Below are 16028 nucleotides of genomic sequence, written 5' to 3' on the forward strand. Positions count from 1 at the left end.
TCCGAATATATCAAATAAGTATATACATAATATTCCAAATATAAAACGATCTCACAAATTCTTAAATGGAGACGAATGTTCCGAACATACGGAATGAATAAGTTAACATCCTCAATGAGTACATATCGTTATGGCATCTCCATTATTTACTAATAACATTTTTACGTGAATCGGTGTACTAGTCGAGTTTTTGACGTTGAACGATGAATTTTGAATTGGTTTAGGTTTCGTATGTTTATAGATTTACGAAAGTGCACGATTCCTTGGTGTCCGTACTTTTTATAAAGCCTATGTTCAGCCACACTAATAGATCATGGCATAGTTAATAGATTCATCATAAAATTAAATAAAATGTTCTAAGGAGTTATCCAGTTCAGTACTTATCGGGTATTTTTAAACGATTTTATTTAGGTTGACTTAACGGCTGCACGGCTGCAAGGCTGCACGTCCGGCCGTTATGAACAAACCCGATGACAATGCAATAATACAAAAAAATCCTCGCTAGGTGGCGCAAGGATCGAGATATTCACAAAAATCGTATTTGTGGTCCGATTTGGCTCATACTTGGAACACATGTATTATGCTCTACGAAAAAAATCGCCGATAGGTGGCGCAAATATCGAGATATTCAAAAAATCGTATTTGTGGTCCGATTTGGAACACATAATACATACAAGAATAGAAAGCGACCTATAAAAAAATCGCCGCTAGGTGACGCAATGATCGAGATATTCACAAAAATCGTATTTGTGGTCCGATTTGGCTCATATTTGGAACACATAATACAAGAATAGAAGGCGACCTATGAAAAAATCGCCGCTAGGTGGCGCAAATATGTAGATAAAAAAAAAATCGTATTTATGGTCCGATTTGGCTCATATTTGGAACACATAATACAAGAATAGAAGGCGACCTATGAAAAAATTGCCGCTAGGTGGCGCAAATATCTAGATATTAAAAAAATCGTATTTGTGGTCCGATTTGGCTCATATTTGGAACACATAATACATACAAGAATAGAAAGCGACCTACGAAAAATCGCCGCTAGGTGGCGTAAATATCGAGATATTCACAAAAATCGTATTTTGTGTTCCGATTTGGCTCATATTTGGAACACATAATACATACAAGAATAGAAAGTGACATGAAAAAAATCGCCTCTATGTGGCGCAAATATCGACATATTCAAAAAAATCATATTTATGGCCCGATTTGGTTCATATTTGGAAAAATATTACATACAGTCCGGTAGAAGTGACATCAAAATATTTTGGAGTTGGAGGGACCAGCATACGTGGCGCAGAGTCGAGTAAGGTCTTTGGAAGGATTATGTATTGAGGACTTAGATTGTAACAAATTGTCAGGAAAGAGTCCTTGTAATAATGAGTCACTAAATGAACTAAATAGAATGAGAAATAATAGGCAATTAAATAAAGACTAAAAACTTGAAAATAAAATAATTAAAATTTTTTTTTTAAGTTAAAAGTCAATAAAACCGAAAACAATACTTACATGAAGTAATAATAATACTAAAAGCTAGAAAATAATTAGGTAGTACTAGTAATCACACTCCTCATCAATCTAGGGCGTTGATCAGACAATTAAATAAAAGCGTTGGACGCGTAAAATTTCTATTGATAGTTATATATAAGACCAACTGAACCTTAATCAGGTTATGCTACGCCTCACATTTTTAGAAAGTTCACACGCCCAACGCTTTTATTTAATTGTCTGATCAACGCCCTAGATTGATGAGTATGATGACTAGTACCTATGACCTCCCTAATTATTTTATAGCTTTTAGTATGATTGTACTAATGCCTTCGCAAATAAATGAAAGAGGTTAAGACCGAGCTTCTACTTCAATCTGCGGTGTGCTTTTTTTAAGTTGTTGTTGTTATTGTTGAGAGGCTTTTAATGGCAGAACTACACTCGGAGGGTTTGCCAACCTACCGTGGCGCCAACCCATTTTTTTCACGTAACCTGGCAAGAAATTAATAGACCTCTATGGGAACTCGCAAGCGAAAAATTTTATATTTTGCACCTAGCTCTCCATCTAGGCTTTATTTCGAACCCATTTGGAGTGGCAAATCCAAACTGTATAGACACATTTTTGAATAACCTTATATATGTATATTAGGGTGGTCCTTATTTGTATGGAGAAAATTTTATCTTCAGATTTCCAAAGTCTCAACCCCTAAATCGATAGTAATATAGCCGAAGATATCACACAAAAAATTGTATCCCGATTGGTGATGGTTTAGGCGTGTCGCAGGGGGCTCAAAGTTGAAATTGCTCTATGGAGACCCAAAAACATAAAAGTGATTTTTCTTTTATCTAATACTCGAAATCGGTAGCCCTATGGTAGAAAATATCAGATGCAAATTCTGGTCCCGATTGGAAACGCCTAAGGGGTGTCGCAGGGGGGTTGAAGTTCAGACTACCCTATGGAGACTCGAAAAATAAAAGTGATTTTTCTTTTTATCTAATACCCGAAATAGATATCACTATGGTCGGAGATATCCCATACAAAATTTGGTTATGATTGGAAAAGCCTAAGGCGTGTCGCAGGGGGGTACAAGTTCAGACTACCCTATGGAGACTCGCAAAATAATAGTGATTTTTCTTTTTATCTAATACCCGAAATAGATATCACTATGGTCGGAGATATCACATACAAAATTTGGTTATGATTGGAAAAGCCTAAGGCGTGTCGCAGGGGGGTACAAGTTCAGACTACCCTATGGAGACTCGCAAAATAATAGTGATTTTTCTTTTTATCTAATACCCGAAATAGATATCACTATGGTCGGAGATATCACATACAAAATTTAGTTATGATTGGAAAAGCCTAAGGCGTGTCGCAGGGGGTAAAAGTTCAGAATACCCTATGGAGACTCGAAAAATAAAAGTGATTTTTCTTTTTATCTAATACCCGAAATAGATATCACTATGGTCGGAGATATCACATACAAAATTTGGTTACGATTGGAAAAGCCTAAGGCGTCTCGCAGGAGGATGAAAGTCCAGATTAACCGATGGAGGCTCAAAAAATGTGAATAATTTGTTTTTATTGAGTTTTCAAGTTATAAATAAAATAACAATAAATTCATGTTCGTTCATTTTACATCATAATTAAACAATAAATGTCTAAATAACCAATGGTTGTGATAAAGATTGCTTTGTAGCGTTTGGGTAATTTTCTTTATAGTATTTGACTACCTGCAATATGTATTTCTTGCCCTCTTTGTTTTTGGATAAGATTTTGTTGTACTCTTCTACAAGTTTAACTCCTCTCTCTTCCTTATCGTTTACGACTTTCAATTTTTTTAATCTATCAACAGCTTTAATATAATTTTCGTTAGTTGCCCAACAATTTGGGTCTGAATGAAGAAACTATTTATTTATGCAAAACCTATCGAAAAAATCTAAGCTGCTTTTACTTACAAACTGATCTAGATGATTGGCAAATACTCTTTCTTCACTTCCTATTACAAAGTCATACTTTTTTCCTACAAAGTAATTGTCTTTTCCTAGAGCTGCAACCATTTTTTGCTTTGTTTCTTTTAAAAATTTTTCATCAAATAGTGCCAAACAAACTGTTTCCGGTGAAAGATACCATAAATGATTTGTCAACTTCGAGAACGTGGCTTCACCTATCACCTTGTCAAAGTTTTTGTATTGGTATAACTCATTAACAAAAAAGAAGTCAGCGCCTGGGGCAGCTATGGATTTAGAGGCGTGCATCCAATTCTGTAAATAAATTTTAACTATAAAAATACATAAATCCCATAAAAAGCGAATGCCATCTCATATATAACGCTTCTAACTTCGCAACACTATGATGTTTAGGCTTGAAAGGGATGCGTGCTTCTTGGCAAAACACTTCCGTCTCTTTTATCACAAGATATGCACTCTCGCGAACACTTAATTTTATTTTTCTAATATTGCAGAAATAAGCCGTAACACTTGCCCATTAGAAGGCAACTTGGCACCCGTAATTTGGTTTTCGATGAGGCCCACTAAATAAATCTTAATTTTTTGTCGCGATACCACATTGAAACGAAATATCAACTTCAGTTCTTGAACACTTGAAAACGTAATTTATTTTATGCAATTAATTTGCTTATAATATTGACAAAAAACCCATAAGTTACTATATATGACCATTCCTCTCTTTTCTCTTTTATTTTGCGAGTCTCCATAGGGTAGTCTGAACTTTTACCCCCCTGCGACACGCCTTGGGCTTTTCCAATCATAACCAAATTTTGTATGTGATATCTCCGACCATATTGATATCTATTTCGGATATTAGATAAAGAGAAAAATCACTTTTATTTTGCGAGTCTCCATAGGGTAGTCTGAAGTTTTACCCCCCTGCGACACGCCTTAGGCTTTTCCAATCATAACCAAATTTTGTATGTGATATCCCCGACCCTAGTAATATCTATTTCGAGGATTAGATAAAAAGAAAAATCACTTATTTTTCGAGTCTCCATAGGGTAGTCTGAACTTCAACCCCCCTGCGACACCCCTTAGGTGTTTCCAATCGGGACCAGAATTTGCATCTGATATTTTCTACCATAGGGCTAACGATTTCGTATTAGATAAAAAGAAAAATCTTTTATTTTTTGAGTCTCCATAGAGCAATTTCAACTTTGACCCCCCTGCGACACGCCTAGGGGGTGAGACTGGAAAAAATACTACATTCGAATATAAGGACCCCCCTAATGTATATATTAGGGTGGGTCGATTTGTATGGACGAAAGTTAACCAATATCTCGCCATCGATTTTTCGATAGGATTTGCGCTCAGGAAAAAAGCATACCCAAAAAATAATAAAATGCGAAATTTCATTTTTTTGACTTTTTTCGACTTTGATTTTTAAGGGTTTTTTCATGACCTACTAAAAAAATTTCATATGTATACCCTGTCCGACCCAAAAATGTCCGCTAAAAACGGTTGCGATAACAGTTTTTTGAGCAATTCAACGAACTGAAAATTTAAATAATCATGAAAAACGAAAAAAAAAACCTGAAAAACCTATGTAACAATAAGGATGCTGAGAGTCTTGATTTGACAATGTGGATAATTTAACCATTTTCAGTCAATATTGAGTACTCTAATTTTATTTAAAAATTTAAGAAAGTAAAAATATAAAAGTATTTTTTTATGAAAAAATATATTTCACTGAAATGAAGAAAAACGCGAATTACACTCACAATTTCAGTTTCGAACTTCGAAAGCTCTGTTTTGGAAGACAGTTTCGAAAAACGGAGAAATTACTTCTTTGTCTACGGCCCAATTTCTGCAACAAATTTTTCTAACGAAAGCAGCTCCGAAAACATTTTTGAAAAAATTCGAAGTTTTTATTTAGAAGTTTAATGAGCTTTTTAGATATGCAGTTTTGTTGTGCCCTTTATTTTATTTTAAATAAAATCAGCACTAGTCTTGAGTACGTTGAAAAGCTAAATCAACTAGGAGCACACAACGAACTGCTGTTGGCCTGGGTTCCTGGCCATAGGGCAGTTGAGGGTAATGAGCAGGCGGACAGTCTGGCAAGAGAGGCAGCAACGACACGACCTATTGGTCCTGAGCTGTTCCCTCCAGTAGGCCCGCAGGGCATCTACTAGTAGAAGAAAGGGAAAAGAGGGAAGAACACTTGCGCAATATGCCAGGCCTGAGACAATCTAAGTTACTGTTAGGGGGTTACAACACATTAATAGGCCTCTCGAAAGATAATCTAAGGATCCTAACAGTTATTCTTACAGGACACTGTAGACTGAACAATCACATGCAAAAGCTGGGTATAATATCGAACAATACATGCCGATTTTGTGATCGATCAGTGGAGACGGCGGAACATGTGCTCCTGGAGTGTGACGCAATCTCAAGACGTAGGGCTAAGTTTATGGGCTCACCATGGCCAGAGCATTCTCACATCAAATCCCTCAAGCCAGGTGGACTGCTAGGGTTCATCAGAGGAGTCGGCTTGGATGTGGTGCTGTGAAGCAGTTGAGGGCACAATAGACCAATGGTCGCAGTGCGATCCTCAATTAATTATAAAGGTACCAAATTCGCAATGATTTTGACAGTATTTGTCCTATCACAAATAAGGTTCAGATTAGGATATTTCGCTGACAATTTACAATCAATGTTTCAATAATTATTATCGTATTGTAACGAATTTAGGGAACTCCGCTTATTTTACATCTTCTACTAACGTTCGTATCGCTAAACTGTTGAATAAAACACTCCAATATTCTGTATGACAAGAAGGTCTTTATTAGACTGTTTTGAAAGTACTTCAGAATTAAACTTCACTTCGCAACTGATAGCGTGTTCAAAACAAACTGATTCTGCTTACTCAGCTTTCGCTCCTTTTATACTCTCTGCTATTTCGTTCGCATACTTCTAGGCGTTTCTTCTTCTAGAATTTACTACTTAGTTACCAGCTATAAAGCACAGATGCACGTTTATAGCCTCTCTCATAGCCAAATGCGCGTGTATATGTGAGTAATACTTCCACCGATGATTGCATACTTTTGTGAGTATCTATGCATGTGTTTGTGCATATCTCCGCTTCTTGTGTGTACATATGTGTAGACATAATGATTGATTTGTTTATGTACATACAGGTGACAAAAGCACTCGCACGTCAGCAACAAGATCGCCTCCATTTTGTAATTAAATATTTAATCTGAATAAAATCTGCATCAACCTTCATACTTACATCCGCCTTTCATTTTTTGTCGCATTCTCATTTCAGTCTGCAGCACAACACTATGGGTGGGACATCTATCAAAACTTGTCTACCAAGAGGAATTATCCGACACTTTTGGCACTTACGGTGATATCGTAAGCATCGATTTGATTGTGCCACGTGGGTGCGCATTTATCGTCATGAATAGACGCCAGGATGCATACAAAGCAATGCAAGCTCTAAAGAATCACAAATTACAAGGACGTGTCATCACAATTTCTTGGGCTGCCGGTAAAGGTGTTAAAAGTAAAGAGTGGAAAGACTTTTGGGATCTGGACTTGGGTGTTACCTACATTCCTTGGACTAAGTTGGATAATGAAACAGATTTTGATGCGCTTGAAGAGGGTGGCATGTTTGATGAAGATTCAATGCCTGGCTGGGTTAAAGATAAAATTAATCATTTGAAGAGTTTGAAGGAGAAGGCAGCCGAAGAAGCTGCTAAAGCTAAAGCGCCGCCGGAGGCAGCAAATTCTGGCATATTATTTGGCATTGATACCACACAACCGCCACCTGGTCCTCCACTTACTGGTGGTCCACCGCCAAAAATGCCATTAATGCCTTTACAATTCCCGATGGCACCACCTATGGGCGGTCCACCACGTATGCTTGGTCCCATGACTCTCTCTGGCATACCTATGCCACCAACCATGGGGCCGCCTGGTATGCCGCCCCACATGATGATGCCATCCGGCATGATGCCACCTGGCTTTCCGCCCATGCATGGACCACCAATGGGCGGCGGTAATGGGCCGCCTCCAGGCATGGTACCGCCAATGGGTATGCCACCACCAGGTATGCTCGGCCAATTTCCACCACCATCTGCTATGGCAGGTGTTGTTGGGCCTGCTGGTGGTGTACCGCCGCCTTCGATGGGTGGTAGTGCACCAAGCGGTGATGATCAAATGGATATTGAAATGGATGATGACGATGGTCCCAACTCAGGTGGTAATAATGCACCAACACCAGTAAGCGCATCTTCAACGAATTTCACTCAGCCGCCACCAATATTTAGTGCACCCGGGGTGCCTGGTGCAGACACCAGCAAACCTGATGGTAGTTCTGGTGGGCCGGGTTCTGAAAATGAAGACGATATATTTACGCGTGACCGAAATCGTGAACGTGAACGTAGTGGTTCAAATAGTAGCAACCGATGGGGAGGTCGAGGCGGAGAAGTTGACTTGGTTGAAGCAGCAAAAAGGTGGCGAGAAAACAGTGGAAAGGCTAATTTGAATGAAAGTGTTGGTGGGCCACCTGGTTTTAAGGATGCCCCACCTAATTTCAAGGATGCACCACCTAATTTCAAGGAAAGACCACCTAACTTCAATGAAGGCGGCATGGGTGCTCCACCAAATTTCAACGAAGGTGGCATGAGTGGTCCACCACCTCATTTCAATGAAGGAGGACCACCTAATTTTAACGAAGGTAATCGTGGCGGTCGTGGTGGCCCTATGAATATGCCACCGCAGGATGTGAATAACATTCCACATCGTCCAGATTATATGAATGGTAAGTGCATGGTCAGAAAATGTGCAAATTTAGCTTTAAATATTAATAATACTTTTTATATTCAATAGATTTCGATGGTCGTGGCGGTGGGCCTGGACGCCGCGGCGGTGGAACACCTGGTGGTGGCCACAATGGTGATTTTTATCCCAATTTGCAAAATCGTTTCAATCAACCGACAAGTCTCTTGCAAATGCGTATACCACCGCCTAATGCATTCAATCCACGCATGGGTGGACCTGGTGGCGGCCCGATGTTTATGCGTGGTGGTCATGGAGGGCCAGGTGGTGGACCAGGGCAAGGTCCTGGTAGACAAGGTGAGTACAAATTCAGCGAAGGACATTCGATTATGCAAGTAGATGACATGAATTTCATTTTCAAAGCCAGTGTTTCGTTATTACAACGAGTTAATTCCCTAATTTATTATTTTCTTTGTCAATTACAGGCCACTTTAATCCACGTAATCCTTTCGATCGTGATGGGCCTGGCGGTCGTGGTGGCCGCGGTGGTCGAGGTGGTAGGGGTGGCCGTGGTGGTGGTGCTATGGGTGGACATGGCCCACCGGGTAACTGGAGCGATGAAGATGGTGATGATGGTAACATGTTCAAACGACGCGGCGGTGGTAATCGTTTCCGTGATCGCGATATGTCGGATGACAGGCATGGACGCGGAGGTCCTGGTGGAGGCAATCGGCGGGGTGGCGCCTACGGTGGTGGTCGAGATCGTGATCGTGATCGTTCGGACCGTGGCGATTATCGCGATTATGATCGAGGTGATCGTGGACGTGGACGAAGAAATTCGCGAGACGACGCTCGCGAAGGCTCCAGCAACCAGAACAGCCGATCTGGTGCTCAATTAGAGGATACCGAAGCTGATTGGGACATGGAGTTGGACGATTATAAACCAGATGCATCAAAAACAAAGGACTCTAGCAGCAATGAAACAAGGAAAGACAAAGAAGAGGGCGCAGAGCCAGCCGCCAAGAGATTTAGCATAGATACAACAGAGCAAAAGAAAGATGCAACAGAAGCTAAACTCTCAGATGGAGGCCCCAAAGAAAGCAAGGCGCCAGCACAGTTTGAGAAGGAAAATGATCAAGTGGCATCAAGTGAGAAACCGCAACCAAAACCAGCACGCGTAGAACCATCACCTGGCATGCGCACAGCGGAAAATGAAAGCAAACCAAAATCGACAGAGCCGCCTACACAAGCGAAAGAAGCACCTGCAGTAAGTGCTGCACCGCCAAAAGTTAGCGCAACCACAGAAGCAGAAAAGGCAAGTGAATGAAATGACGAACATTAATAGGAGTAATGAAGAGTGAATAGAGTGAACAATTAAAATTCACATATGTAACCCGGCCTATGAAAAGGTGGGTTAGGACTTAAAAAAGAAATTGCGAGAAACAGCTGTTAAAGATAAACAATGCATTTCTTCAGTTTCTTAGTAGTTTTTCTTTTGCATTACGAACAGTCATGCCCAAAAGGCAAAGCACAAACCAGTTTCTAACCGATATTTTGGCTCCATTGACATAGAAAAAATGCTATCAAAAAAATCTGAGGATGCTTCACCAGCCACCAAAGTGGCATCGAAGGAACCAAAGGCTTCATCTTCTTTCATTTGTGCTCTTCTTTCTGTACATTTTTAGTACACTTCTAAGCAAGTTAGGACTTTCTAGTTTTCACCACGTGAAAGGGCGCCTCAGAAACTATCGAAACCAGAAAAAAAGTGGACAAATTTTTTTAGTCATAAGCCACCTTTTCATAGACCGGGTCACATATATACTACATACATATTGAATGTTAGCAAAGCAACTATTTTTAATTTTATCTTATTATTTAACTTAATTCTATATAGAAAGGTACATGAAAATAGATAAAAACAACATGTTTGCTTTATTTGTAAAATATAAGCGAAATTAAAAACTTATTACTCTATGGACGAAACGCTAACGGAAAAGAGGTGTAACAATGTAATTTTACATTGTAGAGTGTGAAATTTTGAACATAAACAAGCGCGTACATGCGTTATAGAACAAATAAACGTCAGAGATTTGCGTTTTGCAAACAAAAAACTAAAATCCATGAATTCAGCCACTTTTAATATAAAAATAAACATACATACTGTGTTACCACTTCACAACTTTTAATGTGTACCCAATCGAAACAGGAGCCATAATAATATAGGCCCCCAAAATTTATACCCGATGAAGACAGACTCAAAATTCCAAATGTATAGTGAAACTGAAAAAATATTTTATTTAAATTTTCGCTGTTTTTACTATGCAAATCTACGCTAAACGGTTGGCTTGATTAAGTCTTTTAATCATAAACAGTTTTCAATTCGTCAAAGCTTAGCTTAGAACACAAGCCTAACAATACTTATGTATATTAGGGTGGTTCTAATAACAAGGTATATGGTGAATTTTAATTTTTGTTCTATCTTTCGGGGCACCCTCCTAAAATATGCCAATAGATCAGAAAATGATACATACAAAGTTTCAGCCCAATCCGATAATGGTAACACGTTTAACACGATAACATTGAGGTCAAAGTTAGGAAAAACAGCGATTTTTGTCGAGTCAAGTTCCTGGCATAAATGGTTTCACTTTTACTGACGAAACACAATTTTTTCTGAAAAATCGCTGTTTTTCCCAACTTTGACCTCAATGAGGCACGTGTTAACATTATCGGATTGGCCTGAAACTTTGTATGTATCTATCTATTGGCATATTTTATGGGGGTGACTCAGCGGAAAATCTAAAATTGATTTCTTGTGGCCACCCTAATATATATATAAATCATTCAAAAATAGACGACAAAGCTTAATTATTTTTATTTATAATAATACTTTTCATTGTGTTTAAAAAAATATTTTTATTTTATAAAATACGTGCATACTTACTATTAGAAGGCTCATCGTGCTAACGTTAGAAAATAAAACCAACTTTTTTAAACTGTTAAACAAAAGCGTGAATAAATCAAAATTGTTCCACATCAACTAAGGAAGCTAACTTTTGAAAATTGTGCGTTCAAGTGTCGGATAAAAAATTTATCTAAAATGCAAACACATTAATAAAACTAAAATGAAATTACACAAGATTTAGTGTGTATTTATAGTTACTGCAAATTATCGTATATATTTATGTATATGTAATAAAGGATATAATTTGAAGAAATAAATACATAAATTTAAATATTCTTGTTTTTGGTTTTTATTGGTGTCAAGCAGCTTTTAAAACATCATGGCACATAACAGAAACTATGTCGAGTTTGGCATTTAACAGGTGAATTGCGCATATGTGCTATATACATATGCTCAGAGAATATCGAAGCATAGAGAACTACCAACAAAACGAACAGTGGGAAACATTAGACCATGAAATCACATCTGTGCTTTGCACACAGAGTATATTAACTTTGATTGAATAACGGTTGGTTGTATATGTATAAAGGAATCGAGATAGATATAGACTTCCATATATCAAAATCATCAGTATCGAAAGAAAATTTGATTGAGCCATGTCCGTCCGTCTTTCCGTTAACACGATAACTTGAGTAAATTTTTAGGTATCTTGATGAAATTTGGTATGTAGGTTCCTGGGCACTCATCTCAGATCGCTATTTAAAATGAACGATATCGGACTATAACCACGCCCACTTTTTCGATATCGAAAATTTCGGAAAACCGAAAAAATGCGATAATTCATAACCAAAAACGAATAAAGCGATGAAACTTGGTAGGTGCGTTGACCTCATGACGCAGAATAGAAAATTAGTAAAATTATGGGCAATGGGCGTGGCACCGCCTACTTTTAAAAGAAGGTAATTTAAAAGTTTTGCAAGCTGTAATTTGGCAGTCGTTGAAGATATTATGATGAAATTTGGCAGGAAAGTTACTACTATTACTATATATGTGCTAAATAAAAACTAGCAAAATCGGATGAAGAATACGCCCACTTAAAAAAATTCTTTTTTAAGTCAAATTTTAACAAAAAATTTAATATCTTTACAGTATATAAGTAAATTAAATAAAAATAATAATTAAAAAAAACACAAGGAAAGCTAGACGTCGAAAAGCTTCAATCACAACAGACTGCTAATGATTTCGCAACTCGACTCTCACACCTGCTCTCTGAGAGCACAACTCAGCTTGAAGGAATACTGGAGCAGTGGGAGCATATATCCAAAGCACTTGGTACTGCCGCCGAGGAAAAAATTGTTTACCGGCGGCCACGAAAAACAACTGGTACGATGAAGAATTCCGCGTTGCAATCGAAAGAAAAGACGCTGCCTACGCTGGGCTACGTTAAAAGCGAGCGCAACAAGAAGAGTGTGTGAACGCTATCGTGAGTTGAAAAGGGAAGCGAAACGCCTTTTCAGGAAGAAAAAAGCACAAGCAGAAAGGCGTGAGTGCGAGGAGCTTGAGATGCTAGCCACCAGGAATAACGCCCGAAAATTTTACCAAAAAATTCGGCGACAGACGGAAGGTTTTAAGACCGGGGGCAAACGAAAACGGCGCAGAGATGACGAATCCGATCCCGCCATCGATGATGATGGAATATATGTCCCCCCGCCCGATTATGACGAAGTGAGAATAGCAATAACCAGATTGGAAAACAACAAGGCCGTGGGCGCTGATGGATTGCCTGCGGAGCTATTCAAGTACGGCGGCGAGGAGTTGGTAAGGTGCATGCAGCAGCTTCTTAGCAAAATATGGGCGGACGAGTGCATGCCCGACGATTGGAATCTAAGTGTTCTTTGCCCAGTACACAAGAACGGGGATACCGCAAAATGCACCAACTATCGTGGAATCAGCCTTCTTAATATCGCATATAAGGTCCTTTCAAGTGTATTGTGCGAAAGATTGAAGCCCACCGTGAACCGGCTGACTGGACCTTATCAGTGCGGCTTCAGACCTGGTAAATCTACCATCGACCAGATTTTCACAATGCGCCAAATCTTTAAAAAAAAACCCGTGAAAAGAGAATCGATACATATCACCTTTTCATCGATTTTAAAGCCACCTTCGCCAGCACGAAAAGGAGCTGCCTATATGCCGCTATGTCTGAATTTGGTTTCCCCGCAAAACTTATACGGCTGTGCAAAATGGCGTTGAGCAACACCATCAGCTCAGTCAGAATTGGGAAGGACCTTTCCGAGCCGTTCGAAACTAAACGAGGTTTCAGACAGAGTGACCCCCTATCGTGCGATTTCTTTAATTTGATGCTGGAGAAAATATACTAGCTGCAGAACTTAACCGCACTGGAACAATATTCTATAAAAGCGTGCAATTACTGGCATATGCTGATGACATTGATATCATCGGCCTAAACACCCGCGATGTTAGTTGTGCTTACTCCAAACTGGGAACGGAAGCTGTAAAGATGGGTTTGATGGTGAATGAGGACATAACGAAGTACCTGCTGTCATCGAGCAAAGAGTCAGCGCATACGTGCCTTGGCAACCACGCTAGTGTTGGCAGCCATAATTTCGAAATAGTAAAAGACTTCGTTTATTTGGGAACCAGCATCAACACTAGCAACAACATCAGCACTGAAATCCAGCGAAGAATCAATCTTGCCAATAAATGCTACTTTGGACTAGGTAGGAAATTGAAAAGTAAAGTCCTCTCGGCGAACGAAAATCATACTCTGCAAGTCACTTATCGTACCCGTCCTGCTGTATGGGGCAGAGGCATATGGACCATGATACCAGCAGATGAAGCGGCTTTGGGAGTGTTCGAGAGAAAAGTTCTTCGAAAGATTTATGGACCTCTACGCGTTGGCGATGGCGAGTACCGAAAAAGATTTAATGATGAGCTGCACGAGCTCTACGCAGACATCCACATAGTCCAGCGAATTAAAACGCAGCGACTGCGCTGGCTAGGCCATGTTATGCGAATGAAAGATGATGCTCCGGCCAATAAAGTGTTTCTATCGGAACCCGCCTATGGAAGCAGAGGTAGAGGGCGGCCCCCACTCCGTTGGAAGGACCAGGTGGTAAACGAGTTTATCCCTTGGTGTGACCAATTGGCGCCGGTTGGCGGAGCGACTGGCGCGTCTTGTTGGACGGCCATAACCGTTTAGACGGTTAAGCGCCAATTAAGTCAGTAAGTAATATAAGTAAATTATGTCAACATTAAACTCCAGTAATTATATGGTGCAACAAAATACAAAAATAAAAGAAAATTTCAAAATGGGCGTGGCTCCGCTCTTTTTCATTTAATTTGTCTAGAATACTTTTAATGCCATAAGTCGAACAAAAATTACCAATTCTTGTGAAATTTGGTAAGGGCATAGCTTCTATGACGATAACTGTTTTCTGTGAAAATGGGCGAAATCGGTTGAAGCCACGCCCAGTGTTTATACACAGTCGACCGTCTGTCCTTCCGCTCGGCCGTTAACACGATAACTTGAACAAAAATCGATATATCTTTACTAAACTTAGTTCACGTACTTATCTGAACACACTTTATCATGGTATTAAAAATGGCCGAAATCCGACTATGACCACGCCCACTTTTTCGATATTGAAAATTACAAAAAATGAAAAAAATGCCATAATTCTATACCAAATACGAAAAAAGGGATGAAACATGGTAATTGGTTTGGTTTTTTGACGCAAAATATAACTTTGGAAACAACTTTGTAAAATGGGTGTGACACCTACCATATTAAGTAGAAGGAAGTGAAAGTTCTACAGGGCGAAATCAAAAGCCCTTGGAATCTTGGCAGGAATACTGTTCGTGGTATTACATATATGTGACCCGGTCTATGAAAAGGAAAAAAAAACTGAAGAAATGCATTGTTTATCTTTAAAAGCTGTTTCTCGCAATTTCTTTTTTGAGTCATAAGCCACCTTTTCATAGACCGGGTCACATATAAATAAATTAGCAGTACCCGATGATGATGTTCTGGGTCATCCTGGTCCACATTTTGGACGATATCTCGAAAACGCCTTCACATATACAACTAAGGGCCACTCTCTTTTAAAACCCTTATTAATACCTTTAATTTGATACCGATATCGTACAAACACATTATAGAGTCACCCCTGGTCCACCTTTATGGCGTCCACCTATAGAGCTATTGCCCACTCCCTTTTAAAATACTCTTTAATACCTTCCATTTGATGCCCTTGTCATACAAACACATTCCAGGGTTACCCTAGGTTCATTTTCCTACATGGTGGTTTTCCCTTATTTGGCTTTGGAGTGAGCTGAGTGTGTAATGTTCGGTTTCACCCGAACTTAGCCTCCCTTGCTTGTTTAACTTTGTTGTGAATTTTTACCAAGAAAATTATATTTTAGTTTTTTTGATAATACTCTGGCTGTTAATTTGGTGAATTATCCATCGCCAGTTTGACACTTTTATGTTTCTGTATATGGTAAATATATTTGTTTTCACATAATTATTTTTTTTGGGAACTTATAATATATACAGTGAGTGTCACCTTATTTGATGCAGCCACAAAAATTACATTTAAACGCCCATATCTTTTGATCAAAAAAAGATATTCAAAAAAAATAAAAGACACAGTAATATTAGCATTGTTTTTTATTTAAAAATCATTACAAATACTAGACATTTTTTATTTAGTCCTTACAATCAAAAAAGTAATGAAAAAAGCAGTATATTTCACATGAGCAGCTTAAATGATGCAGCAATAAAAGAATAAAACAAAAACGAATTCTTGAATTTATAAGTAAACTCAGTACTTTGTCTGGTAACCGTTTTGTGAGATAACTGATTTTATACGATCCT

General features: G+C 38.8%; 1 protein-coding gene across 2 annotated transcripts in view; it reads left to right on the forward strand.

Moving 5' to 3' along the window:
* Isha (Insulator su(Hw) mRNA adaptor) overlaps positions 1-11459 on the forward strand; it is a 71988-nt gene extending 60529 nt beyond the window's left edge. For both annotated transcript variants that reach the window (XM_067771678.1, XM_067771679.1), the window contains 3 exons: positions 6770-8269; positions 8338-8583; positions 8712-11459. In XM_067771678.1, the coding sequence (XP_067627779.1) occupies positions 6770-8269; positions 8338-8583; positions 8712-9553 (2588 nt within the window). In that variant the 3' untranslated portion in view covers positions 9554-11459. The remainder of the gene's footprint in view (positions 1-6769; positions 8270-8337; positions 8584-8711) is intronic.
* Positions 11460-16028: the final 4569 nt, after the last annotated feature.

Source organism: Eurosta solidaginis, chromosome 3, assembly GCF_040869045.1.
Source record: "Eurosta solidaginis isolate ZX-2024a chromosome 3, ASM4086904v1, whole genome shotgun sequence".
Taxonomy (NCBI): domain Eukaryota; kingdom Metazoa; phylum Arthropoda; class Insecta; order Diptera; family Tephritidae; genus Eurosta; species Eurosta solidaginis.